Raw genomic sequence first — 24,579 nt, 5'->3', positions numbered from 1 at the left:
CCGCCCTCTCCTCGCGGGGCATGCCGGGAGCCGGCGTTCGGCGCGCGGCGGTTGCCGTGGAGACGGCGCGAGCGCGGGTGAGCATGGTCGCGTCGCGCCCTGATAATGTTCTGTGAAATGACGCGGGGCCACATCGTGGGCTTGACACGCGCCTTTGCTGTTGAATGGAGGCATCGTTTAGCAGCTCCGTTCAGAGCGATGGCTGGCAGCTCCGGGCTTTTGCTGAGTGCCACTGAACAGCGGCAGAGCGTCATGTTGTGGCCAGGCACCACCGCGTTCTGAGTTCATTGAAGGAGGCCGACTGCAGACTTCAGATCGCACCCTGCCCTACACCACAGTCCCCTGGTTAAAGCGTAGCGACCTGGAGTCATATGGGGAGGGGAAGGTGTTTGCGGAGCTTGGAGTACACGCGGCTTCTGTTCAGTCTGTGAAGCTTTTGCACCTCGGCAGCTTATTCAGTGCCTTATTGTTGGTCAAAGTGGCCAGTTTGAAAATGGCGGTACCATGTGGCTTGATCAGGCCTCGGCGGAAGGGGGTAGGGAGAAAAGGGACACGAATTAAAAGACGGGAACGACGTGAGTCACGTTCTGCGTTGAGTGAATCATGAACAGTCCGTTATTTTGAAGGCAGATTTACTGTCTGAATCTTGGCACCCCCATTTGAACATGTTGGCCCCATTCTCTCTATCGCAGTTTACACAGCATCATTCAACGTCTGTTCAGTGATCTGGTCCAGTAGTATTGGCTGCCAGGGAAAGTTTTAATTGTAGGTGTAACTTATTTGTACCCTGATCTTTTAGTAATTTTGCAGATGACTACAAGATGATGGCAACAGGACTATGCAAATTGGACAATGGAAGCAGTTACGCAACCAACTGCTTCCCTGCCAGGAGCATCTTGCGGACAAACGGAGAAGGTAACGTTGATTTGACAGCAGCTAACGTGAAGCCACACAGCAGAAGGAAGGGCCTGTCGGATTCCAGGCTTGTGACTGTTAAAAGCTTGGGGCTGGATCCTGAGCTTGTATAAATCAGCAGAGTACCATTATTTTCACTGAAGTCCTGTTGATTTACACTAGCAAAAGGTTTGATCCTTTAGCTTTTCCTTTTGGTGTCTTTTCATCGCCCATTTGATTGATATATACTTCCAGAGCTGAACAGTATTCAAGCTAGGAACTCCAGATGGCTGTTTCAGTTTGCATGCAAGAATTCTTGCTTTTGCATTCATTTAATATTGGAAAAGTCACTGGCTCAAGTTCAGCCTTAAGTTGTTGCAGTTCCCATTGACTCCTGTGGGAACTGTGCCTCTCTACTCCTGGGCTGAATTTGATTCAGTGTGAAAAAATCAAAACAAAGTAACGGAGGGTGACTCCATTTTAAGTGTCAATGTGTAAAAGCATTATTTTTCACTGGCTTGTTTTATACCAGGCCACGCAGTGCTGTACAAGTAACTTCTTTCAGTATTTGAACCCAGCTCTTGAGAATTGGTCTAGCATTATGTGAACACAGCTAATTAAGGCTGTGTCTAAACTAGAGAACTGAACTACTAGTAACTGAACAGATGGGAAGTACCTGCAGTGCACTGGTCATGTGCTTCTCCTTTATGTTTTGGCTTGTATGTGCATTCGTTCTACAGTGTCATCTCCGCAGCATTTTCCTTTGCTTGGCTTTAATACAGTTCCCAGCACAGCTTCATGAAGTAGTCGGAGGCTAGATGAATGCCTTGCTGGGGTGGTTTGACCCCAGTACTCTTTCCTGCCATGGCAGGGGGTTGGACTCAATGATCTGCTCAGGTCCCTTCCGACCCTAGAAACTATGAAACTAGTGGCCCACCAGTTTCAAAAGACCTTTTAGAAACTCAGGAAATTGAGGAAAAATCAGGTTGTGTTCTGGTGAGATGCCTTAAGTTTCTGGAAAGTGGTGCTATTCCCAAGTCTTTTTCTCCAACTGAAGGCCAGGAGGAGCATGCAGCTTTTGTTTCCTGCTTAGCCAGAAGGGTTTCTGCTGCCTCTCTGGAAGAGTAGTTATGAGACAACTATGTGGAAATAGTATGGATTTCTAGAAGCATGGTGGTGTTTCTCAGGAACCTATTTGACTTTTTTTTCTCCTCCCAAAAAGCCTTTTGAAATTTTCTGTGGGCTGTTGTTTCAGGAAGCTGTGCTTATCTTTGTTCGTTATCAAATGAGCAATTTGGCCACAATGATAATGCACAGTGACAGTTTATATGCAGGGCAAAGCAGGGCAGTTTGTTACCACTGGTACTTACTTGAATGCTAAGTTGTATGTTCACTTGCTAATGCCTGAGTTCTGCGCATACATACAATCGTGGTGTCAAAATTCCTCCTCAGCCTGGATCTGTGCCTCTCATTGCTAAGGCTTTATTTTAGGGGTACCTATTAGCTCATAGCTTGTAAATTCTTTGGGGTTGGGACCTTGTCTTCATTTCTGCCTAGAAAGGGTGAATTTTGGTTTACAAACAGAGTGGAAAACTGCATTGTTTTCACTATAGCTTAGGTCTGTGTTTTTCAATGATTTTAGACTCAAGGGATCCCTTGTTAGACTTGAAGCACCCTTGGGAAAATGCCAGCTCTTAGTTTCACTTGTTTTTTGACTGTAACAAAACAATACAATAGTTCTTCTATTGCAAAGAACTCATAAATCCCACAGTGAGTCAGAATGGTTTTGACAATGTGGATTCCTGTTTGAAATCTCTGGGTTTATTGTGTGAATCGTGTGAAGGGGTTTGTACACTTAACACTGCTAATTTTGAGTGGCACCCTTAACAGGATCTCTCAGCATCCTAGGGTGCTGCAGTTGGGACCAGGAACAAGACAGAAAGTAAACTCTCTTGTTCTGTGTATATATAGAGCCAACCACAATAAGGTTCTGCCCCATGGCTAGCACCTTTTAAAAGTTATTCGTGTGCCAACAAGCATCATCAGAATCTGTAAAGTAAAGGAGCACGTTCTGAAACCTTGTTTAAATGTCTCTGAAAATGTTCCAGGGCTTCCCTGGATACACTGTGAATAATCCACCATTTTAATGCTCATTCCAGCAGGAGTCACAGCATGATGAGAGAGTGGGAAAGGAGCTTTAGAATAGCAGCCAGGGAACAGCGTGTGTTCCTTACAATTGCTTTTTGCTTTGTTTTATGTTCTTTTTTCCCTGGGGTTGATTTGCATGAGGGTTGATTTGCATGAGAGTCAACACTTTTGAAATACTTAGAAATCATTAAAAAAATCCAGGATCGACATTTAAAAAGTAGTAGAATTCGCTGCTTCACATCTCCAGTCAGAGCCTGGCTATTTCTGTCTTTAGTGATATGGTCACTAATTATTTTCTTTGTATGGCATTTATAAATGGGTAATTTGACCATGTTTACATCAGAGCAATTGATGAAGTGCTGAATGGGCAGTCGGTGCTCTATAAAAGGCATATTCTGAAGTTTCTTGGCCACATTGAGATCTGTTCTAATTGTGCACGTTCTTAACTCAGGGGCTGGTCACTGGCTGGTGGCACATAAATCTAGTCAGGAGAAAAGAGTGGTGAAAGTGGCTTCACTGTATATATCAGCGCTCCAACCCTGTATAGCTGTAGAAGAGGTCATTGAGGAGAATGTCCTGGATGGGCCGTTTCTGGTGAGTGTAAACCATTTCTGCTGAGTCGTGCCTCAGTGACTCAAGATATGATTAGTTTTGCAGGTAAAAATAATATATTTGACTGCCACTTCTGAAATCTGGTATTTCCTATTACAGTTGCCCTCACTTCACCCTCTCCACTCTGTTATTATGAGTCACTTGTGCTACAGAGAGGAAAGCATCTACTAGTTCTAAAATCTTGAAGGAAGTTGTGATCAGAAAGCTTCAGTAAGTCAGTGCAACCTTACTCAATGGAACAGCTTGTGTCTGCTTTTGATCTTGCACTGGTTTTATTGATGTTACAAGTATTACATGAGGCCAGAAGCATCTGTCGTGCTATTAAGTCATAGTTTAGGCATTAAAACCATTTCATCCTTCATCCTCATTTTCCCTGAGCTTTGCTTGTTATGTTGGTGAACTGCCAACTATCACATTGCTTCTCTAGGCTGGATAGTGTTACCCCTTTGGTTTGTTCTCCCAGATGAAGCTTCATGGTGTGAAGACACCTTCAGATCTGTGTTCTGTGAATATAAGCAACAAGAACCTGGCATTGGTGAGTATGAGATGCTCTCTAAAATGAACATAGAAAACATCATGAAATCTTGAGAGACATTCACCAAGCTGGCCTTTGCAGGTTGGTGTTGTAGGCAAAAATGTGTGAGAACATGGACCCTTCTTCCCCTGCAACCATTCACTGGCTTGGTGAGATGTGTACTATCACCTGAACCTGTTCAGCCTCCACAAGAGAGGGCTGAGGGTGGATCTAGTGGCCATTTAGAAACTAGTCAGAGAGGACCAACAGGCACTGGGGGAGTCCCTGTTCCCCTGAGCACTACCAGGAGTAACAAGAAATAATGGTCACAAGCTGGCAGAGGGTGGATTCAAACTAGACATCAGGAGGCGCGACTTCGTGGTCAGGGCGGTTAGGATCTGGAACCAACTTCCAAGAGAAGTGGTGCTGTCTCCTACCCTGGGGGTCTTTAAGAGGAGGCTGGATGAACACCTGCCCGGGGTCATTTGACCTAGTACTTTTTCCTGCCATGGCAGGGGGTCGGACCTAATGATCTGCTCAGGTCCCTTCCAACCCAACCAACTATGAAACTATGGACTTAGTTGATCTCTTGCCTATTAACAGATATGACCCTCCCACCCAAGCTTAGTGGTGCTTTCAACTTTTCAACTGTCCTAGCTAACGGGGAAAGGTTAAGATCCAGGTACAGCTTTCCTGCGGGATGGTAACTGGTCCACTTGACAGGGAGAAGGCTCACAGAAGTGCTGATTGTCCTCCAGTGCTTTCCTGTAATTCTCCCTGCATGCGCAGGGAAAGAATCATAGAGTGGCACAAGAAATCATGGTATATGGCTCCTAGTGAGAACATGCAGGATTGCAACACTAGGGAGGACACACGAAGCAGGATAAGGATTTGCAGCATGGTTGCTCACAGCTGAGCTAGGCAAGTACACATGCTCAGATATGGATATAAATCACTCACAGTGAAGAAGCACATGAAAGAGCTTGTTTTCCATTTCTGTAACACAGCAGAGTTGGGTATGACTTTTGGAAGACACTGCAATATAGATGTTGCGAGAGTTAAAAAAAGACTCATTGATTTCAGACCAGGCTGGTTGTTTTCCTTTGTACTTTCTCAGGTCAAAGACGATGACTTTGAGCAGTTTGACTCTGTTGCTTTTGTCAACGCTACAGAAAACCTCTTGACGTTAGGTAAGGAATAATGTTGTTGGAATGGAGATGTGTCCCAGAAACATGGGAGCAGAGAGAAGCTTGTCTCAGCATGTGGCTAGAGCCTTAATTAGGCTTAAAACCCCTCCTGTACATGTAGCACTTCTGTGCAAAAGAACTTCTCCCCACCCATTCTAGTAGATTCCCTTGCAGCAGTTCTTATAATGATAGCACTTAGCTCTTATATGATTGTTTTCATCAGTAAATCTCAAAACCTTTTCCAAAGAAAGTCAGTATCATTATCCCATATAACAGGAGGGGAAACAGGCACAGAGCAGTGACTTGCCAAAGGTCATGTAACAAGTCAGTGGGGGAGCTAGGAACAGGAGTGAGTCTCCCGAGTACAACTCCAGTGCACTCTGCTCCGTTAATAAGTAGAAACCTAAAAAATTGTTCAGCAGAGATCAAGGCATTTTAATGGGTCCTTCTGAAGAGAAATTATATTTGGCCCTGCTACAGTGTAGAGATTGTGCTAAGGTTTAGCTTGTATTTTCCTACAAACACATCCAGGAATAATATCAAGAGTATCCAGGGTGATTAAGGTCAGCACATTTTTGAGGGAGAGGTGCTTCAAGCTTCAGAGCTTCAGCCAATCACTAGTTCCTGCTAATCAAAATGAGAGCTACAATGGGAGGCAAATTACCACAGCTGCTTATCCAGGTCTGTCTTCTTCCTCTGAAGCAGTGGGTGCTGACCACTGCCAGAGAAATTCTACCAGTGATGCTGGGCAAGACATGGGGCACTGGGTTAGGTGGAGTGCGGGTTTGATTGACTCTCACAAGTTCTATATTTTATTGTACCTGTCTGAGGCTTCCTACCTTTACAGTGAAACCAGCATAAGAGAGCATGCTCTGCTCCCATGTATCCCACTTGTTTCTAAAAGAAAAGCCTTGTGACACTGGAATTGAATGGTTAGGCAAGGCAAACTTAATGAAACCCTTTCCAAGTTGCTTTGCTGGAGACAGGATATTCAGTCTCAGTCTCTTATCCTTGTTTCTATTTCTTTGTGCCTTTTTAACATGAAAGTCTTGGTGTGTCTGTCATGGAAATTAGCAGGCCAAGGTCTCTGCATGTAGAATGATGCCAAGCTTGATTTAACTGCTTCGTGTTGCATCTCAGTGGGATCACTTTAGTAGTTGGACTGTCTAGGCCACTCCTTCCTTCAAAATTGACACAACAGCACCTCCCTCTAGAAAGCCACTGTTCATTTTTAAAAGTTGGCATTTTCAAAGGAAAAGCTTTACCCCTTGACCAAGCATTAGAAATAATTGCCTTGTTTCTTCCCCTCTCAGGGAAACATGGTCCCACTCTTGGTACTTTACCCTCATGTACTGTCACAGCCAGATGTGAGTTACTCTTTTAAAGTGACTGATTTCTCATGTGAATATTGTCTCTTTTATCAATATAGAGGCATTCCGTAAATTTCCAGGATTACGGGAGCTGGAGCTTTCCTTGAATGGACTGAGGCATCTGAAAATCCAGGCTGGGGAGTTTCTGACCTTGGAGGTAAGATTGGGAGAAGGAGGGATCTCTAACTTTCTAGCCCCACATTCAAGGTACAGTTGGGGTGGTCACAGCAATGTGTATCTATGTTCCATTTGTTATGCACATTATTTAATGGAGAATGTAGAGGGGTTGGAGCGGATGACCCTTGAAATCTCTTCCAACTCTGCACTGTGCAGTCACTTACAAATAGGCTGTGGGGTCCTTAGTTTTAAACACATGGCAACAGCGTGACCCAGCCCACCTGCAGTGGCCACAGCTGATTGGGGCATGGTGCACAGAGTCAGGACACCTGGCCAAGCAGCCCACTTGCTGCATGGTGTTGCTTGATGTTTTCCCTTCTAGGTCTCAACTATCCCGTGTGTAAAATGGGGTTGACTTGAATGCCTCATGCGCTTCCCTGGAGACATGCTTTGAGGCACTGGAATTCCTCAGGCAAAGGCGCAGCTATTGTGGCTCCAGGTGTTGGTCATCCTCAGTCCTTGTGCCCCCTGCAGCCCTGCCAGAGAGAGAGAGGTGTCTTTTCAGACCCTATGAGGCACATTACAGCCCCAGCAGCATCGCCTCTGGGTTTAATCACTGACTATGTTTTGGGAAACAAAATACCCATTTGGACTGGAAGACCGAGAGGCAAGAACCAAGCCCAAGAATTTCCCCTCAGCAGGGTCAGCATTGGGCCCATCACACTCATGGCTGGGCAAGAGCAAAGCCCTTACAGACAGAGGATCCTGTTTTAAAGACCCCAAGTGACCAAGAATCCAGCAAGTCACCTGGATATGGGAAATTTCAGCTTTCTCTGTCCCCTCCACAGCCATCATCTCTGGGCTCTACTGGGTGAAGCAATCTCTTTACCTCCTGTACCTCTTCCCACTTTAGTGTAGAAGGTTCTTGGGAAGTGGGACTGAGGTCCTCTTTACACCAGCTAACCCAGCAGCCTTAGAGCTTTGCACTTTCACTTGCCCATGCAGGGGGTGAGTTGCTCAGCTGGGCCAGACAGGGCGGTGGGCCAAGCTTCAGTGAAATGCATTTTGGACAACAGAATTTTCAAGGCCCTTTTGGCCAGAGCTGTGCTCCCTCCCATCTGCTACAGCCTTGCTAGCAGAAATACAATTTTAGATCAGTGGCTCTGTGATTTTGGACTATAAGATTCTTTGTGTAGATAGGGCCCGTCATTGCCAAGTATTTCCCCGTTAAAACTCCATTCTCCCCAGTGCCCTGTTCTGGCTCTGTCACACTCCATGGTACATCTTCCATGAACAAACAACAAGAATACTATGTTGTCATAGCTGCTGGATATTTTATTGCTGAAAAATGAAGTTTCATCCTACAATCAATTTTTTTTTAGGGAAAGTATAATTTTCAATGTTATAGATATATTTTGTTTTTTAAATCAAATCACATATCTTCCAGACCAAGTGTGATGATTATGATGAGGGAAAGAAACAACTCTCTTCACAGGGCTTAGTAATAAAGCATATCAGCATAGTCCAAACTAAGTATTTGTTCTGCATTAAATCAGGACTTTCTCTTTCTCGTGGTCCCTAGTTACTGGACCTGTCTTACAATAATTTGTCTCCTGAGGATGTTCGAGCATTGGGAGTTTTGTCTCAACTCAAGGTTCTTCACCTGACAGCCAATGGACTTCAATCTCTCCCTCCCGACTTGGTAATCTCAGAGGAGTAAGTCCTGAAAACAAGACAAGCTTTAAGCATTGGTGGCTTGACCTGAGTAAAGTCAGGCCATTATATGAACTAACGCTACTGTCCTATTGGAAAGACATGCTGCTGGGGTTAAAGGGATGATTGTGTGGCAGGTAACTTTGTTAATTTGATAGAGAGCCATTGTCATGGCTGGCTGGCAGGGGATTTAACCTCTCCTGACAGCAATTACCTCTTGAAAATGGCAATCTTTTATTTTTTTTTTATCAGTGAATAACCTCACAGTAGCTGATACCTATCACAGGGAGCGAGACCCATGGAGTGGGAATGTCCAGTTTGTTAGCTCCACAAACACACAGGTTGGCTGTGGCAACTGTAGTGCAAGGAGAGCTGTGGAGATTGCGGACTCTGTCAGCTCCAAGATCTGCTGGGAGTAGGAGAGAGCCTGGTCAGACCAGAGATCCTGCTTCTCATCCTGTGGGTCATCTGAGGGGGAGATGACATAGCTCTTCTACCTAGACAAGGTGCTGAGTATGGAAAGGCCCCCCAGCTGTCGTCACATGAGGCATCCCCATTAACTCCAGTCTCATTCCTTTCACCACAGGGGCATCTGAGGTCAGGGAATGGGTGCAAACTTGTGGGTAGCTTGAACAGACTCATTGGAGCCATAGCAGCTTCAGTGTCTGAAGCCCAAGTAATCAGAGGATAAATCTGCAGAACCAAGGGGTTGGGTTGAAGGAGCCAACGCAGGAGAGTGCTTTCCTGTAACTGGTGGTGATGATCTTGAGTCTGTCCTGCAAACCTCTTGCTCACATGAGTACACTTCCATCATGTCAGTACTACCCTTGAAATCAGTGAGGTTTCCACCTGAGGGATGGGGACTCGCATCAACTTGGCCAGACTGGATCCTTTCTGGGCCCAAACCTAAAGGCTTGACTGCCAGGAGTATTGAGTGCCCTCAGCTCCCATTGATCCTGGTGGCATCCTGGGAGTGAAGGGTGATCAGGATTGCGCCTTCGATGCTTGCTCAGACAAACTCCCCCTGAAATCAGTTAACTTGACTGCCTCATATGGGGCTTTTGCTGGAGCAAGGACTTCATGCTCAACCCTGCTTCCTGTGAAAGCAAAACCCCTTTTGTCATCTCAAGGAACAGGATCTGCTCCTTCAGGACTGGTGCCTGCTGTCAGAGGGCTTCCAGGATGGCTGGCAGGTGCCATGGCTTTAGTCTGTCACTGTCATAAGTGCCACAGTAAAAATAGCATAACACATTGTGTCATGGCTACAGTATATAGTATAGTTTTGCTTATTGATTGTTAATAAAGACTTAGTTCAGTGGTGCTCAACCTTTTTGCCTGGTGCCTGGTCTGTCCATGGGCCAGACCTGGCTGGTGTTTTGGCGCCTGGGGCAGGCATGGTGGAGCCCCTCCAGCTGGGTGGGGGTAGGTGGTGGGCAGCAGTCCAGACTCAATCTGGCACCACTGGAGAAAGGGGCTTGCCCTTGCCCCAACCCAACCCTATAGAGTGGAAGGGGGCATGGCTTGGCCCCAGCCCAGCCATGTGGAGACAAGGGGACATGTCTCAGTTGTGACCTACCATGCAGGGCTTGGGGTTTAAGAATTTGGTGGAGGGGCGGGTAGCCGTGTTAATTGCTACTGCACCCCCACCGCGAAATTTCCTGATCTGGGGGGAGCCCCTGGCTTAGGTAATAGTAAATAAGGGATTAATAGTTAATAAATGTCATTCAAGGGCTAATTGTTGTGCATTTTTATAAGTCCCAACTGGTCATCCACCAAGAGCACATGTAAGGTAGTTACTTGTTTATAACATGGATTAATCATTTGTTAACTCTCTACATGCCATTTATAAATAGGTTGTTAATACAACACATCGCCTCAAGTGCACTGTCAGATTTTTATATGAAAATGGGAAGAGATCAAGGCTTGTATCACTGGTTGAATTGTATTTTCCCCTTGCGTGACAGCTAGCAGTGTGTTTTCTGCCAGTCTTTGTCAGTGTGACTTATTAATGAGAGTCCCTTTATATCTGCAGGGGTGGTTCTGCTCCACCAAGGTTCCCTTCTCTAGAAATCTTGTTGCTGGATGACAATGATCTTTCTCACCCGAGCGTCTTTGTGAGCCTGGCTAATCTTCGCAGGTAAAGATCCTTCTTCCCACAGCAGATGTGTGATCACTCTTGGCATGTCCCCATCTCTGCCTGCGGCCCCCCCCACTGAAAGCTGTACAGAGAGTCAGGGTAACTGCTTGAGGGGATTTTCCTTTCTACTTTGCCCAGACTTGGGATCTGGGAATCAAAGGGAACCAACAGCACAGTGAAAACCACCAGCTGCCCTAAGACAGACGGGTATATTTGCTGGTACCTGAGGCTCTGCATGACCTTTGGGGCATAACTGAGGCCATGAGTGAGATTTCCTGTTCCTTCCAGCTGCCTCACAAGGCCCAGCACTTTATTTCAGACTAGCTGGGTCAGGGAAGCTGTTGGGTAGACCCTATTTGATGAAGCATTTGTATTTGTTATTTCTGTGTCCTGTGTAGTGGGCGCTGCATTTCACAGGCAGCTGTGCTGAAGAGGGTACAGCACAGTCCCACCCTAGGAGATTCCTGGTGGGGGTTTGTATTGTGAAGGTGGCAATTGGTGATGTGTTTCATGGATCCAAAGGGATTTTGGAGGACACCCTTGGTAAAATCCAAGTGGGAGCTAGTTGTGGGTGCACTGTGTAGCTAGGGAAAGGGCAGGCATGAAAATGCCAAAGGGAGTGGTGAGGAGAACCTGGCTGAATGTCATTCTGTGCTTTTGATGCTCTTTAAACCACCAGCCCCTGCACAGACACTGACCTGCTCAACATCGTTTGCCATGGGTTGGTATTATCTGTTCCTGCACACAGCTCCCAGCACCAACATTAGCTGCTGGATCACGTTTCCTCCCAGCAGGTTGGGTGCTAGGAAGATGCTGGGTCTGGCATTTTGTCCTTCCTCAGCTGTCATGGAGTAGAGTTTCCAATGGCCTGTGAGCATAAGGAGGGGAGGAACTACACTGAGGAGTGGTCGGACCCAGAGGGTTGTGATTGATGGCAGTCACTCATCATGGTGCCCTGTGACCAGTGGGGTCCCTCAAGGCTCTGTCCTGGGACCCATACTGTTCAACATCTTCATTAACGATGTGGACATTGGAGTCAAGAGCGGACTGGCCAAGTTCGCCGATGACACCAAACTTTGGGGCAAAGCATCCACGCTAGAAGATAGGCGGGTGATCCAGGCTAATCTGGACAAGCTCAGCAAATGGGCAGACGAGAACCTGATGGTGTTTAACACCAAAAAATGCAAGGTCCTCCACCTTGGGAGGAAAAACCTGCAGCACCCTTATAGGCTCGGCAGTGCTACGTTGGTTAGCACTACAAAAGTAAGAGACTTGGGGGTCATCATTGACCACAAGATGAACATGAGCCTGCAATGCGATGCTGCGGCTAGTAAAGCGACCAAAATGCTGGCGTGCATCCATAGATGCTCCTCGAGCAAATCCCGGGACGTCATTCTCCCCTTATACTCAGCCTTAGTGAGGCCGCAGCTGGAGTACTGCGTCCAGTTTTGGGCTCCACAATTCAACAAGGATGTGGAGAAGCTTGAGAGAGTCCAGAGGAGAGCCACGCGCATGATCAGAGGTCAGGAAAGCAGATCTTACGATGACAGGCTGAGAGCCATGGGACTCTTTAGCCTGGAAAAGCGCAGGCTCAGGGGTGATCTGATGGCCACCTGTAAGTTTATCAGGGGTGACCACCAGGATCTGGGGGAACGTGTGTTCACCAGAGCGCCCCAAGGGATGATGAGGTCGAACGGTCACAAACTCCTGCAAGACTGTTTCAGGCTGGACATAAGGAAGAATTTCTTTACTGTCCGAGCCCCCAAGGTCTGGAACAGTCTGCCATCGAAGGTGGTTCAAGCACCTACATTGAATACCTTCAAGAGCAAGCTGGATGCTTATCTTGCTGGGATCCTGTGACCCCAGCTGACTTCCTGCCCTTTGGGCAGGGGGCTGGACTCGATGATCTCCCGAGGTCCCTTCCAGCCCTAATGTCTATGAAATCTATGAAAACTGAAGCAGGCAGCAGCAGGCAGGAACCCTGGATTTTATACCTGGCTCTTCAGCAAACTTTCTATGTAACCTCAGTCCAGCCACCCAACCTCAGTGGGCTTCAGTTTGCCATCTGTAAAATGGGAATAATAACACTTCACTTCCTCACAGCATGGCTGCAAGGGTAAAACAGGCAATGGGTTGCTTGTTGCTGTGGAAGGACAGCGAGTAAAAAAAATCCTTGTACCACCCCTTTTAGGCAAAGCTGAAGAGCATCCAGCCCACTGCCAGCAGGCCTGGTCTGCTAACTCCTGAGCATGGCAGTATCCAAGCTGGTCTGAGGGATGCTGAGCTTTCCTGACTGGTGCTAAGCATCTTCAACTTCCATTGACTTCAGTGGGAGAGAAGGGTCCTGTGGATCTCTCAGGATTGTGATCTGCTGTATTTCAGGGATGGACAGCAGCCGCATGGGTGCTAGGGGAGCTCACAGCTCCATGTGCCTGTGACAGCGCTTAAAAGAGGGCGATAATGGTACGTGTGCGATGGTGAGGTCTCAGGCCTGCCTGTCATTTCTGCCTTTGCTTAGCCTGAAGCAGCTGAATCTGGACAAGAACGGGATTTTGAAGGTCCCGTACCTGCATCAGAAGGGGAATTCCCGGTTCTCCCTCTCCCCTGACGTGGCCAAGGTGGGTACCAGAGCAGAGGCAGGGAGCAGGCTCCGGCAGTGGCACAAGCGGAGACAGCGAGGTGGGGCAGATGGACACAAGGAGCTGAAGGAGAAGGGAGGACAACTGGAATACTTTATCTTACAGAACAGCAAGGATCTAGACAGGACAGGTGAACAGCTCTGCTTTGCTTTGCCCCCTCAGGGCCTTCTCCCAGCTCCTGCTGAAATCATTGGCAGGTTTCATGGGGCAGAAAGATCAGACCTTTTCATCCACTGCTGGGCTTCTCTGGAGCTCCTCACTGTGCATCAGTGGGTACAGCTACATGCGACGGGATTCAGACAGCATATGCATTCAGACAGCATATGCTCAGCAGCATTGGAGGAAATTAGGGTTAGGAATTAATTCCCTGGGGGAAGAGTGGGTGAGACCAGCCAAGATCAAAAGAAGCAGCAGGAAAATAGAGCTCCTCCATAGACATAAGGAGTGCTGCGGTGGGACATCAGATGAGGTGGTTACAAGAAGTACCCCCTCCCCCAACCTTACAACTGATGTGGGTAAAATCCTGGCCCAAGGAACGCAGGTATTCAATACCAAAGTCCCATTGACTTCCTCCAGAGAATGCAGTGCATTCAGCAAGCCCGCTAAGGACCAGCTCCTGTTCCTAGCCTCAGTAGATGTGTTGCCATTGAGCCAGGCCTTAGCTGGTACTAACTGGTGTTCTTGTGGGCAGACTCTGACAAAAGACATCACCTGAAGATTGTCTCTTCGGGGATGCCTACACCACAGCAATGCTCCAAATCCAGATTCCAGAGGATCCTGCTGTGGCTACTCTCCAGACTTCAGTCTCTAGCCTGGCTGAGAACAGCTGCGGGGGATGCCCTTAGGAGGCTTCACTGATGCAGTTCCAGGCTGGGAGTGTGCAGATGAAAGTGGGTGGGTGGGGTGTGCGTGGAAGTGGCCATGCTGTCCTTGTGCAGCCACTGCAGATGACTCTAGCATGGCCTGTATCCTTCAGATTCCCCTGGGTGTGGTAGCAGCTAAGACAAGAGTCAGCTTCATGCAGTTGTACTTTGAACCTGTTTGTTTGTGCTTTGTTGCAGAGGTCATCTTCACTTCAGCCTCTCGAGAGCCACCATCTCTGGTAAGAGCTCCCCTGGTAGTGTACAGCTCGGGGCAGTGATTCGCACCATGGGGCCTGCGAGAGCCTTGTAAGGGTGCCACAGAGTGCCACAACATATTAGCACTGTTAGATGTGCAAGCACTTCGACAGGCTCCATAACGCACAGATTTCAAATAGGAATCCATAGTGTCAACACCTGTCTGCCCTGCTGTCGGCTTTTGGAGCTCTGCACCATGGCAGAATAACTTTGTTATTTTTCCATAGTCAAAAAACAAGTGAAAGCTGAGAGCTGCCATTTTCAAAGGGGAGCCTTGAGTCTAACAAGCTTGAGGAGCACTGGCTTGGCAGGTATATTGCACAGTTTCCTCTTCCACAGGATTCTCGCTCTGTCAATGTTAGTCTCTTTCTTAATTATTTTTTGCAAGCCCATCAGATAATGCTGAGGCTGATCAGCCTGAATGGTTTTTGACTAGGACCCACCATTGTCAGAAAGGAGCCTTCTCAAAGGACTTCTCACCTAAACAGTGAACATTTGACCTACATCTGCCGTAGCTTCTTTAAAAGGGACAGCTGTGCAAAATACTGCTCACCCAGGCTTGGAGTCAAAGACAGATGCAAGCTTGCTACCAGCTTTTTCAGCAGAAGGGATGTCTGTTGTCTAATAGGTCGCTCAGCTAAGTCCCAGCTACATGGTTACATGCAGGGGAAGTCTGGGGTATTTCAGCCCATGCCTGTGCCTTCTTGCCCTAGGGCCAGAATGTAGCTAGTTGTAGGAGAAGTTGGGTCTTGCTTCATGCCTGGTACATCTGTCATTTTGGATGGAATGTGCACATTGGTGTCTGACCCCCACTGCATACTGCTTGGCTTTTCATAAACTAGCTGCTGCCCTTGCAGCAAGGCCCAGTGGAGGAAGAGGAGACCCCTGGATGCCTTTTGCTCCATAGTCCAGTAGTTAGGACACTGACCCAGGGAGCTGGAGACCTGGGTTCTAGGTCACACTCAGCTAGAGGGCATTTGAACCTACCTTGCCACTTACTAAGAAAACACAGTGCCCCCCCCACCAGGCTGGGCTTGACTGAGGGAACCCTTCATGGCTTCCCTTGAAGCTGACCCACTGGGCAGTCAAGTCATGTGGCCAGGTGGTGAGCAAGCAGGAGAGAGTTTGGCTGCAGCCTAGCCAGGTGGGTAGTTGCCAGGAAGGGACTCCTGGGCTATGTCCTTGAGGGCTGCTTGAGCCTTTTATATTGCTGTTGAATAAAAAGCATAAACAGTCAGATCCCAGGGGCAGAGGTGGGCTTGAACCTCTGTAGCAGCATGGGTCCTGGAACCCAGGCTTCCAAATCCTGGACAAGCTCCCAAACCTCTAAGTCATCCTTTGGATAGATGGAGGCTTCCCTGCTCTACAAGTCCATAAGGCTGTGCTCTTGGGCGATTAGGAGGCTCTGACTGTGATTCCATGTGGTCAGAAACACCCAATTCACAGCTGCAGGGAGAAGTGCAAATGCTGCTTAACACCAAGAGGGCTGTGGGATTTCAGATCCCCCTCCTGCAATTCCTGTTGGCTACCCAATGCATCCCCTGCAATATATGTGGGTGGGTGAGATACCCAACTAGAAGAGACCCCAAAACATTTAACAACTCAGAATTATATTTCAGAGCCTGAAATTTAGGTGAGGCTGTGCACACGTGCCTTTCTGATTCCCTGTAACACTTCCTATCCGGTTGTAAGCGTGTTGTAGTGCTTCTGGTTGGCAGTTAAGATCCAGGGTTGCCATTCCCTCGCTGTATGACCCTGCATGCATTTTTTTGCCCATCGTGTCAGACCTGAGGGCTTCAACTTAGGCACCAAGATCCGTTTAGGCACTAAAGCAGCACATTTTTTCAGAGGTGTTAACACACAACTCTTTAGTATCACAGGTGCAACACCCCCCCAGCCCACCACACATATGCGTGTATGTGCGCACATGTGTGAATATGCATGTGTGTGTGTGTGTGTGTGTGTGTGTGTGTGTGTGTGTGTGTATACATACGTATAATAAGAGTAGTTCTGATTCCATCCAGGAGAGGGGAGTGTAACCCACATCTTAAATGTTATACAACCAAGTTGGATGTATTTCAAACTGCAAGGTGGTTCCCCGTCCATCATCATGCGACATGTGAAAGGCTCTCAGAAGGTGCCCCAGAACTTGGTCCTGCGATGGCACAATCTTCAAAGAAAGCTGTTTTAAAGTGCATTTTGGTTGCTTTTTAAGTAACACAAAGGAACTATCAGCTGCTACTGAATATCCAGATAGGAAGAGCCAGGCTATATTTCCATGGAGAGCTTTGTACAAAGGTTTCTAAATGCTTTACAAACGTACAGCAATTCTCAGGAAAGAAGTAAGTACAAGCAGTGTCTCCTCTTCTGCTTGTTATGTCATCGAAGTTGCTGGACCACGCAGGAGGTCACACAGTTTTCCCCAACATGACAGTTCCACATCTGCCTTGCCAACTCTCAGCACTAGGGGAAAAGTGAGTTACACAGACATCAAATGGTCAGATTCAGTGCCCCATTTACATTGATAAGGCCCATGCTGCTTTCTTAGTTGCTGTTGAGATGTCTCCGACCAATTCATGATGCCTGCCTGCGTCCAGTTTGTACAAGAAGGTGTTCATTGCATGCATAAGCGTTAGAGTTACAAATGAAAACTCTGAATCCTGGAGCCCAAGAGGCAGCCATCAGAGAAAAAGTATCCAGTGGTAGGTTGATACCCATTTATACCAATTCATCTTTTAAAGGTAGAGCGGTTAAGTGGCTTGTCCAAGGTCTCACAGTCAGTCAGTGGCGGAGATGGGAATGGAACCCAGGCGTCTTGGTCCCTGTTCCTACGTTTTGAGCATCGCGCTCCATCTACTGACTTTGTACATTTTTCTTTACACTTAATGCCTTGCTGGTGGCTGTTAGGGCACATGGGCACTGGAGTGGATTTGATGTTGCCATGTCCCTATCACCTCCTGGTGTGACATCAGATCTCCCTTTCTCCTGTTCCCCTCTTTCTGGTAGGATGTTTCCGACAAAGGGAACAACCAGTCATGCCCTGCTGACTCTGAGGCTCTTCCGGCAGCTTCCGTGAACACAGTGAACCAAGACTTTGTGCCGCCCTTTCCAGAACTGAGGTCTCTCAGCCTGGCCAACAACAAGGTGATTCAGTCCCTGGGGTGAAAGATTTCCCTTGATCTGCCTTGGTGTAAGGATAAATTTGGCAGTTTGAAGTGACTTTGTGAGAGCGCAGGAAGTGGGAGCTGTCATTTCTCTCCTGTGTGCAAGCCCTAGGCAAGCCCTAGGCTTCCTGGGGAAGCTCTTTGAGAAAATTATCCAGGAGCACAACTGCGAGGGACCAGCAGGGGAGATCATACTTAGGGGCAATCAACACAGGTTCATTCAGGTTCCTGTCAGACCAACCTGGTGGCCTTCTATGACTAGGTCACAAAATCCTTGGATGTAGTCTTTCTGGACTTTAGGAACGCCTTTGGCACTGTCTCACACCCCATTTTCATTAAGAAATTAGGCGACTGTGGCATCGATGACTACACAGTCAGATGTGTTGCCAGTTGGCTGGAGGGCTGCACCCAGAGAGTGGTGGTGGACGGGCCATATTCAACTTAGACAGATGTGGGCAGCGGGGTCCCCCAGGGCTCGGTCCTTGGGCCTGCGCTGTTGAACATTTTCATCAGCAACTTGGACAAGGGGGTGAATAGCACCTTGTTCAAATTTGCAGATGACACTAAGATGTGGGGGGAAGTGGGCACGCTAGAAGGGAGGAACAGGCTGCAATCGGACCTAGACAGGTTACAGGGGTGGGCGGATGAGAACAGGATGGTTTTCAACATTGACAAGTGCAAGGTGCTGCACCTGGGGAGGAAGAACCAGCACCATACCTACAGGCTGGAGAACTGCCTTCTCATTAGGGCAGAGGTGGAAAAGGATCTTGGAGTAATCATTGATGCCAAGATGAACACGGGCCGGCAGTGTGGGGACGCGGTCAGGAAGGCCGACCGCACCTTGTCCTGCATCCACAGATGCATCTCGAGCAGGTCCAGGGAGGTGATCCTCCCCCTCTGTGTGACACTGGTCAGGCCGCAGCTGGAGTACTGTGTCCAGGTCTGGGCGCCGCACTTCAGGAGGGATGTGGACAGCATGGAGAGGGTCCAGAGGAGGCCACTCGCATGGTCAGGGGGCAGCAGGGCAGGCCCTACGAGGAGAGGCTACGGGACCTGAACCTGTTCAGCCTGCACAAGAGAAGGCTGAGGGGGGATCTGGTGGCCGTCTGTAAACTGGCCAAGGGGGACCAGCAGGCTGTGGGAAAGTCCCTGTTCCCCTGAGCACTACCGGGAGTTACAAGGAATAATGGCCATAAGTTGACTGAGAGTAGATTCAGGCTAGATATTAGGAGGTGCTACTTCACTGTTAGGGTGGCTAGGATCTGGAACCAACTTCCAAGGGAAGTGGTGCTTGCCCCTACCCTGCGGGTCTTCAAAAGGAGGCAAGATAATCACCTTGCTGGGTCGTTTGACCCCAGCATTCTTTCCTGCTATGGCAGGGGGTCAGACTCGATAACCTACTTAGGTCCCTTCCGACCCGACCAACTTTGAAACTATAGGCATGATTTCTTGGTGGAGATAGCTGGTCCTGGCAGAGGTCCTTGATGGGACCTCTCACCCACCCCAAGGGTATGTTCTTTACCCTGTGATGCTGATGGGCTTGGAAATCTCAAGTCCCTCATCTCAGGCTTGCCTTGTTTCACCTGCACTCTCTGGTGAATCAGTGACTTCCCTCCCAGCCTATGCCATTTGGTTCTTAGGAGCCCCTGTGCCATTGCATTGGTAGCAGCAGGATCAGGCTGCCTCTGCCTCAGGGTGCTGGCCTGGAAACCGCTGCCCCTACTGCATTCATGTGGCCTACACATATGGCTGCTTTGGCCATCAGCTGCCAGCGGGTGCGGGACAGCGTGTGCCCAGCACTTCCCTGCCCAGCTTATGCAGCTCAGAAAGCAATGGGAGGTTTGGCTGTGAGTGCACTGGTATAGAGCAGGCACCTTCTCCCTCCTCCCTGGCCTTGTGCCCACACACGCAGCTGAGATGGCTGCAGTGCTTGCGGGGTCAGGCTGGGTCGCTCCTCTTCCTCTCGCACCTTCGGGCCCAACTGTTGTTGTCTTGCGTTATGTCCTGTGATTCCTCCTTTCAGACAAGGAGATGTGGCTCATGGAGGCTGCACCTCCCAGTATGTGCTGCTCCACATTGCCCTGAGCAGCCAGGCTGCAAGGGAAGGGTGCCTGCACCCTCCTGTGCTGCCAGAGCTTGCTTGGGTGTGGCACATGATCTCAGTGCCTTGGGGATGCAGCTTATCTCCGGATCCTCTGCATCCTCAGTTGCTACCTGGGGGTTTTGCACCATCCTGTGCCCCAATCTCTTGAGGTCATGTCCTCTATTCAGCACAGCCACTTGGGAGGGGACTGGAGGCAGTTCTTCTGGACAGTGTTTTATCTTGCAGATTGAAAGCGAGGAGGATCTGCTTCCCGCCGTTCTCTTTCCATCTCTGCTGGAGTTGAGCTTCTACGGGAACCCCCTCAGCACTTCCAGGAGTGGTACAGTGTCGGCCGTGCACCCTACAGGGAACTCTCCTGTCTCCCTGTATCACCACTGTCCTTAGTGCCTTAGACTGTATGTCTTCCCTTGTTCTGCACTGATATGGCATCTGACCCAAAAGGGTCCTGGATGGTGGCACTGGGGCAGCGGTGCCCAGCCTTTTCACCCCATGGGCTGGATGGGGGGTGCTGGGTTGGTTCATGGGTTGGATCCCATCCATGGGCCTGATCCAGCACTTTGTGCTGGCCTGGCCAGGGTCTGATCCATCTGCACAGGACTTAAAAATTTGGCAGTGGAAGAGCAGCGGCAACATTCTTTGCTACCACTCCCCTACTGCCAAATGCCTGGAACCATGGAGAGCTGTGCAGGCTAGGTGACATGGTTCCTCAGGCCAGATTTGGCCTTCAGGCTGGGGGTTGAGCTTCCTTATGTTAGGGTAGTGCAAAGAATAACAGGGCTTGATGTTTTGTGAGGAGGGACCCATGCAGGGGAGGTACACTCAATGCACAAAAGGGTCTGCCCCACACAAATACTCAGTTTCTCACTAGGGCACTACGGCTCACATTGTGGGCGGCTGTAGGGAAAGGGTGGAAGGTGTGCTGCTCCTCATAGACTAGTTGCATCTGATGGTCCTTCTGCTTTCCCAGCCACAGAGACTGTGCCCATAGCTGCGAGCTGGTGCAAAGGCTGCTGGGATAAGGGAAGGCTGCTGGGATAAGGGACTCCATCCCTAAAACCACCAGCAGAGCTAGCTGCCCTGGTGGGGAGCATGCCTCACCTCTCCTAATGAGCATGGGCTGCTTGGGAGTGTTCACTTCCAGCTCCCCCTGGAGATGGGGCCACTTTATGTAGGAATCTAAGGCCTTGACTTTCTGGAGAGGGAGCCTGTATAGGGTGCTGAGCCTTTGTTATGGCTCTGGGGCTAGGGTCTTCTGGGTTGTCTAAGAGATTCATGACTCTTGATTTTAGAGGCTAATTCCTTTAGGTTCCTGCATCTGAAAGCTTGATCCTCTGGGGTCCTGTGCCAGTGACTTGTCAGCCCTCTTGAGAAATGGGGGCAGACCCTTCACTATCCCCAGTCACTGTAGCTCTGTTGAGATCTGTGGAGTGATGGCAGCTGAGGGTCTCCATGGATGTCAGTGGAGCTGGGCCCCAAGGCTCTTCATAGTCATAAAGAAGTGGGGCTGGAAGGGAGCTCCAGAGGTCACATCTAGTCCAACTCCCTGCCTGAGCCAGGATCAGCCCTATCCAAACCATGCTATACAAATCCACAATCTAACCTCTTAATAAAACTACAGTTAACTCTGATACCACACAAGACCTTACACTTGAACCTGCCACAGGTAAAGCTGGGGGACCACGGTGCCAACATCCTGCTGATGTTAATATATGCTTAAGAGATCCCAGGAAAGGCCATGCTGTCTGCTACAGAGGAAGGCAAAACCCTGCACAGCCGGGCTGCAAATATAGCATCAGTGTGATCCTGAGTGGTGGGGCAAGACCCTCTAGCGAGGAACATCCAGGTTTGAATCTCAGCAGGAGCATCGGCACAGGCCAGTCACAATCTCTAGCCTTGGCTGCAGTCAACACCCAAAGCCCTGAGGAAGGCTTCAAACCACTCACACATGTAGCAGTAAAGGTGGGGGGAGCAGGGTTCCCTCCCAGCCCCATGGGGCAACCAGCAAAGCTCAGAAACCCAAGAAATCCCTGTAGTAGTGCACAGGCATAGGGACACTTAGATCACCCCCAATAAGAAAGCTTTAACTCTTTCTGCACTTAATGGGACCCAGCAGAAAGTGCTGCCCCTACTTGTACTTCCAGCAGAGTCCGTCCAGCTGGCTTCCGCGAAGCCAAGCAGAACGCTGCTTTGCTGTGAGAGCTCTGCTGTGGAGAGACCTTGCTTGGGACGATCACTGGGACTGCCATTGCATTGATTAAAGCAACCCCCGTGTTTTTGCAGGTGATCCACCTCTGCTGACCAGTTTCCTGCAGTGCAAACTGGGGATAAAACTGATCAGGAGAAAGATTTCCAAACTGGGGAAGCTGCACATCTGTATTCCTCTCAAGGCCAACAGAAAGGTAGGTAGGGCCAAGGCTCCAGGATGCTGTTAGCTCCCATTCAAGGGGATGCGAAAAATTGCAGCTGCATGGGTACAGGGTTTTGCCTGCCCTGTGCTAACTTGCACTTGGCTCATCCTGCTGACCAGTCAGCTTGCACATCCCCTGGCTGCAGGTAGTTCATGCTAATAAACTCAGCTGCAGCTGAGTCAAATTGTGGCACAGGTCAGTCCGACCTCTAGGCTTGGGGCAAGCTGCATCTTGACCTGTCAGCTCAGACTGTTGTGCAATCTGATGTTGACGTTGGCTGTGTGCATCATTGCTTGTGTGCTCACCACTAGCACTGATTCCTGTCCCAGCAGGGCAGAGCAGTCGTGGGAGCCTGCCCAGTGTGCGCCATGGCTTTGCAGGTTTCCTCTCCTTCTGTTTCAGATAACATCTCACCTCCCAAAGGTGCCAAAGCAGCCGCTGGTGCTAGAAACCCCACAAGAATCCTGGAAACTGTGCTTGGATACCAAAGGAGCACAACCAGAAAAGTCCAAAGAAGGATCACATAATCTGAGCCTGTCTGACCCCCTTCCACCAATTGGATCATCTTCTGTGGAGCAGAACAAGATGCTTCCCTATGGAGCCAAACTGGAGGAGCCTGAAGAAGGTTCCCCCGGCCTGAGCCTGGCAGAGGAAGACTCCATGATCAGATCGTCTTCTGCAGAGGAGAATGAGGCTTCCCACAGTGCCGAAACCCTTGGTAGCAACCGGGAGATGCCAGAGACAGAGGACTGGGACTCTGAGGTTGGACCTGAAGGAGATGAAGAGGATGTTGAGTCATTTTTCATGACTCAGGTGTGTGAGCTTGGGCAGCCAGCACTCAATGCCTTTGAGAAGCCTTAAACCACCCTGACACATGTAGCAAAGAGGGGTGGGGGGCAGCAATCAGCAAATCCCAGAAGCCTGGAAAATGCCTATGGTAGAACATAGGCATGGCTATGCCTATATCATCCCTGACCAGTGGTCGGGGTGTGCTGTGAGGTCAGGATCCTGTATTAGATGATCAAGTTGTGGTATCATAGTATACACCAACATGGTAGCTGCTTGGACATCTAGGTGTACTTAATGTTAACACTTCCTGAGGTGTTGAGTGCCTTTTGTTAAAGCTGTGGAGCCCCAGTTGCTGGAGCTGTAGTTGGTGCAGCAGTTGCTAGGCTTTGGCCTGGACATCCCAGAGGATGGAAGTGATCACAGACAGGGCTCAGATGAATGTGAGAGGAGATCTGCTCCCTTTCTAGAATTCCTCTTGGCCTGAGGGCATGACCACAGCCACAGTGAAAAACCTCTATAAATATTTGCTCTTCCTGTCACAAGGTGGATGGTGCATCTGGTCCTCTTTGGCGACCTGAAACAGAGGAAAGACATGCAAAGAGGAGCAAGCAGGGGAAAGGGAGCAGAGACCAGGACATTCCAGCGAAATACAAAGGTTACGAAGAACTGCTCGATGCCAAAACTGACCCCAGTTTCCTTGAACCAGTTGGTGAGTAGTAAGGTTTCTTGCTCTCTCTTGGCCAGGGAGAGTGCTCACCACTCTCTCAGAAAGGCTTGGCTCAGTGTCCAGCCTGCCTTCAAGCTTTCCAGCAGTCTAGATAGCACACCAGGGCATCTCAGTGTGTGGGGGGTGGGGGCTAGGAGGGGTGCTGCATTCCTACGCAGTCCCCCATGCAGATGATCTGAACAAAGCTGTGTCACTGATGCTCCCCTGAAGCCCTAAGAGACTTTCCCTTTGCTCAGTTACCCATTTCTCAGGTGAGTGGAGCAGAACCTATTGCCCCACAGCCTGGAGCTCCAGTGGACAATGCTGCTGCTGATCCAGGTGCCTGACTGCCCCATCCAAGATGGAAGTCCTGTCCCAGCTGGTGTGTTACATCCCAGGGAAAAGCAGAAAAAACAATGGGCTATCCCAGCCCTGCCACATTATCAGATGTCACCAGGGGCTGTTTGGAGCCCATTACCAGGCTAAACAATTTAAGCAACCATATTTCCTCATTGAGTAGCCAGATGTGAGATCTAGCTGTGCTGGGGAAAGGTGGCAGTGATGAAAGAAGCATTTCTTAGCCTTTACTCTAACCTGTTGTGCAGTGAGCCTGTGAAACAGGTGCCAGGTCCTCCACCAGGAGCGGTTACCAGGATACAGTTATACACTGCGTTCATGGTTCCCTCTGCCAATCAGAGCATGATGCTTTGGGATAAAGGGAGCTGGGGTCTTTCTTTATCAGACTAGTTCATGTGGCAAAGCATTATGTAGCGCAGGGACACAGGGACAGTGGCGACTTCTGGCTGCCACGTGTTCACAACTGCAATTATGGCAGCAGCTGCTTTTCTTCGTATCCCCCAGCATCAGCCCCCTGGGACAGTTCCTGTGTTCACCCCACCCTAATAATGCCTCTGGTGCAATCCTACTGCCATTGCTGGTGGCAGCAGGGAAATGAGCAA

The 24,579-nt window shown here is 49.1% G+C and overlaps 1 protein-coding gene across 2 annotated transcripts in view; it reads left to right on the top strand.

The window, feature by feature from the left end:
- The first annotated feature begins 6 nt into the window (after positions 1-6).
- Positions 7-24,579, top strand: part of XRRA1 (X-ray radiation resistance associated 1) — a 34,059-nt gene continuing 9,486 nt past the window's right edge. The window contains exons 1-15 of one of the 2 annotated variants that reach the window (XM_090030825.1): positions 7-77; positions 811-915; positions 3,494-3,636; positions 4,118-4,189; positions 5,286-5,358; positions 6,785-6,882; positions 8,425-8,558; positions 10,588-10,692; positions 13,211-13,461; positions 14,393-14,433; positions 17,456-17,593; positions 19,943-20,036; positions 21,998-22,116; positions 22,528-22,938; positions 23,458-23,623. In XM_090030825.1, the coding sequence (XP_089886951.1) occupies positions 822-915; positions 3,494-3,636; positions 4,118-4,189; positions 5,286-5,358; positions 6,785-6,882; positions 8,425-8,558; positions 10,588-10,692; positions 13,211-13,461; positions 14,393-14,433; positions 17,456-17,593; positions 19,943-20,036; positions 21,998-22,116; positions 22,528-22,938; positions 23,458-23,623 (1,939 nt within the window). In that variant the 5' untranslated portion in view covers positions 7-77; positions 811-821. Of the gene's footprint in view, positions 78-799; positions 916-3,493; positions 3,637-4,117; positions 4,190-5,285; positions 5,359-6,784; positions 6,883-8,424; positions 8,559-10,587; positions 10,693-13,210; positions 13,462-14,392; positions 14,434-17,455; positions 17,594-19,942; positions 20,037-21,997; positions 22,117-22,527; positions 22,939-23,457; positions 23,624-24,579 lie in introns of both variants that reach the window. The other variant, XM_090030824.1, reaches the window with a different exon arrangement.

The sequence above is a fragment of the Crocodylus siamensis genome, chromosome 1 (genome assembly GCF_052110815.1).
Source record: "Crocodylus siamensis isolate JL-2025a chromosome 1, ASM5211081v1, whole genome shotgun sequence".
NCBI lineage: Eukaryota > Metazoa > Chordata > Crocodylia > Crocodylidae > Crocodylus > Crocodylus siamensis.
This window is presented reverse-complemented; position numbering and strand designations above follow the sequence as displayed.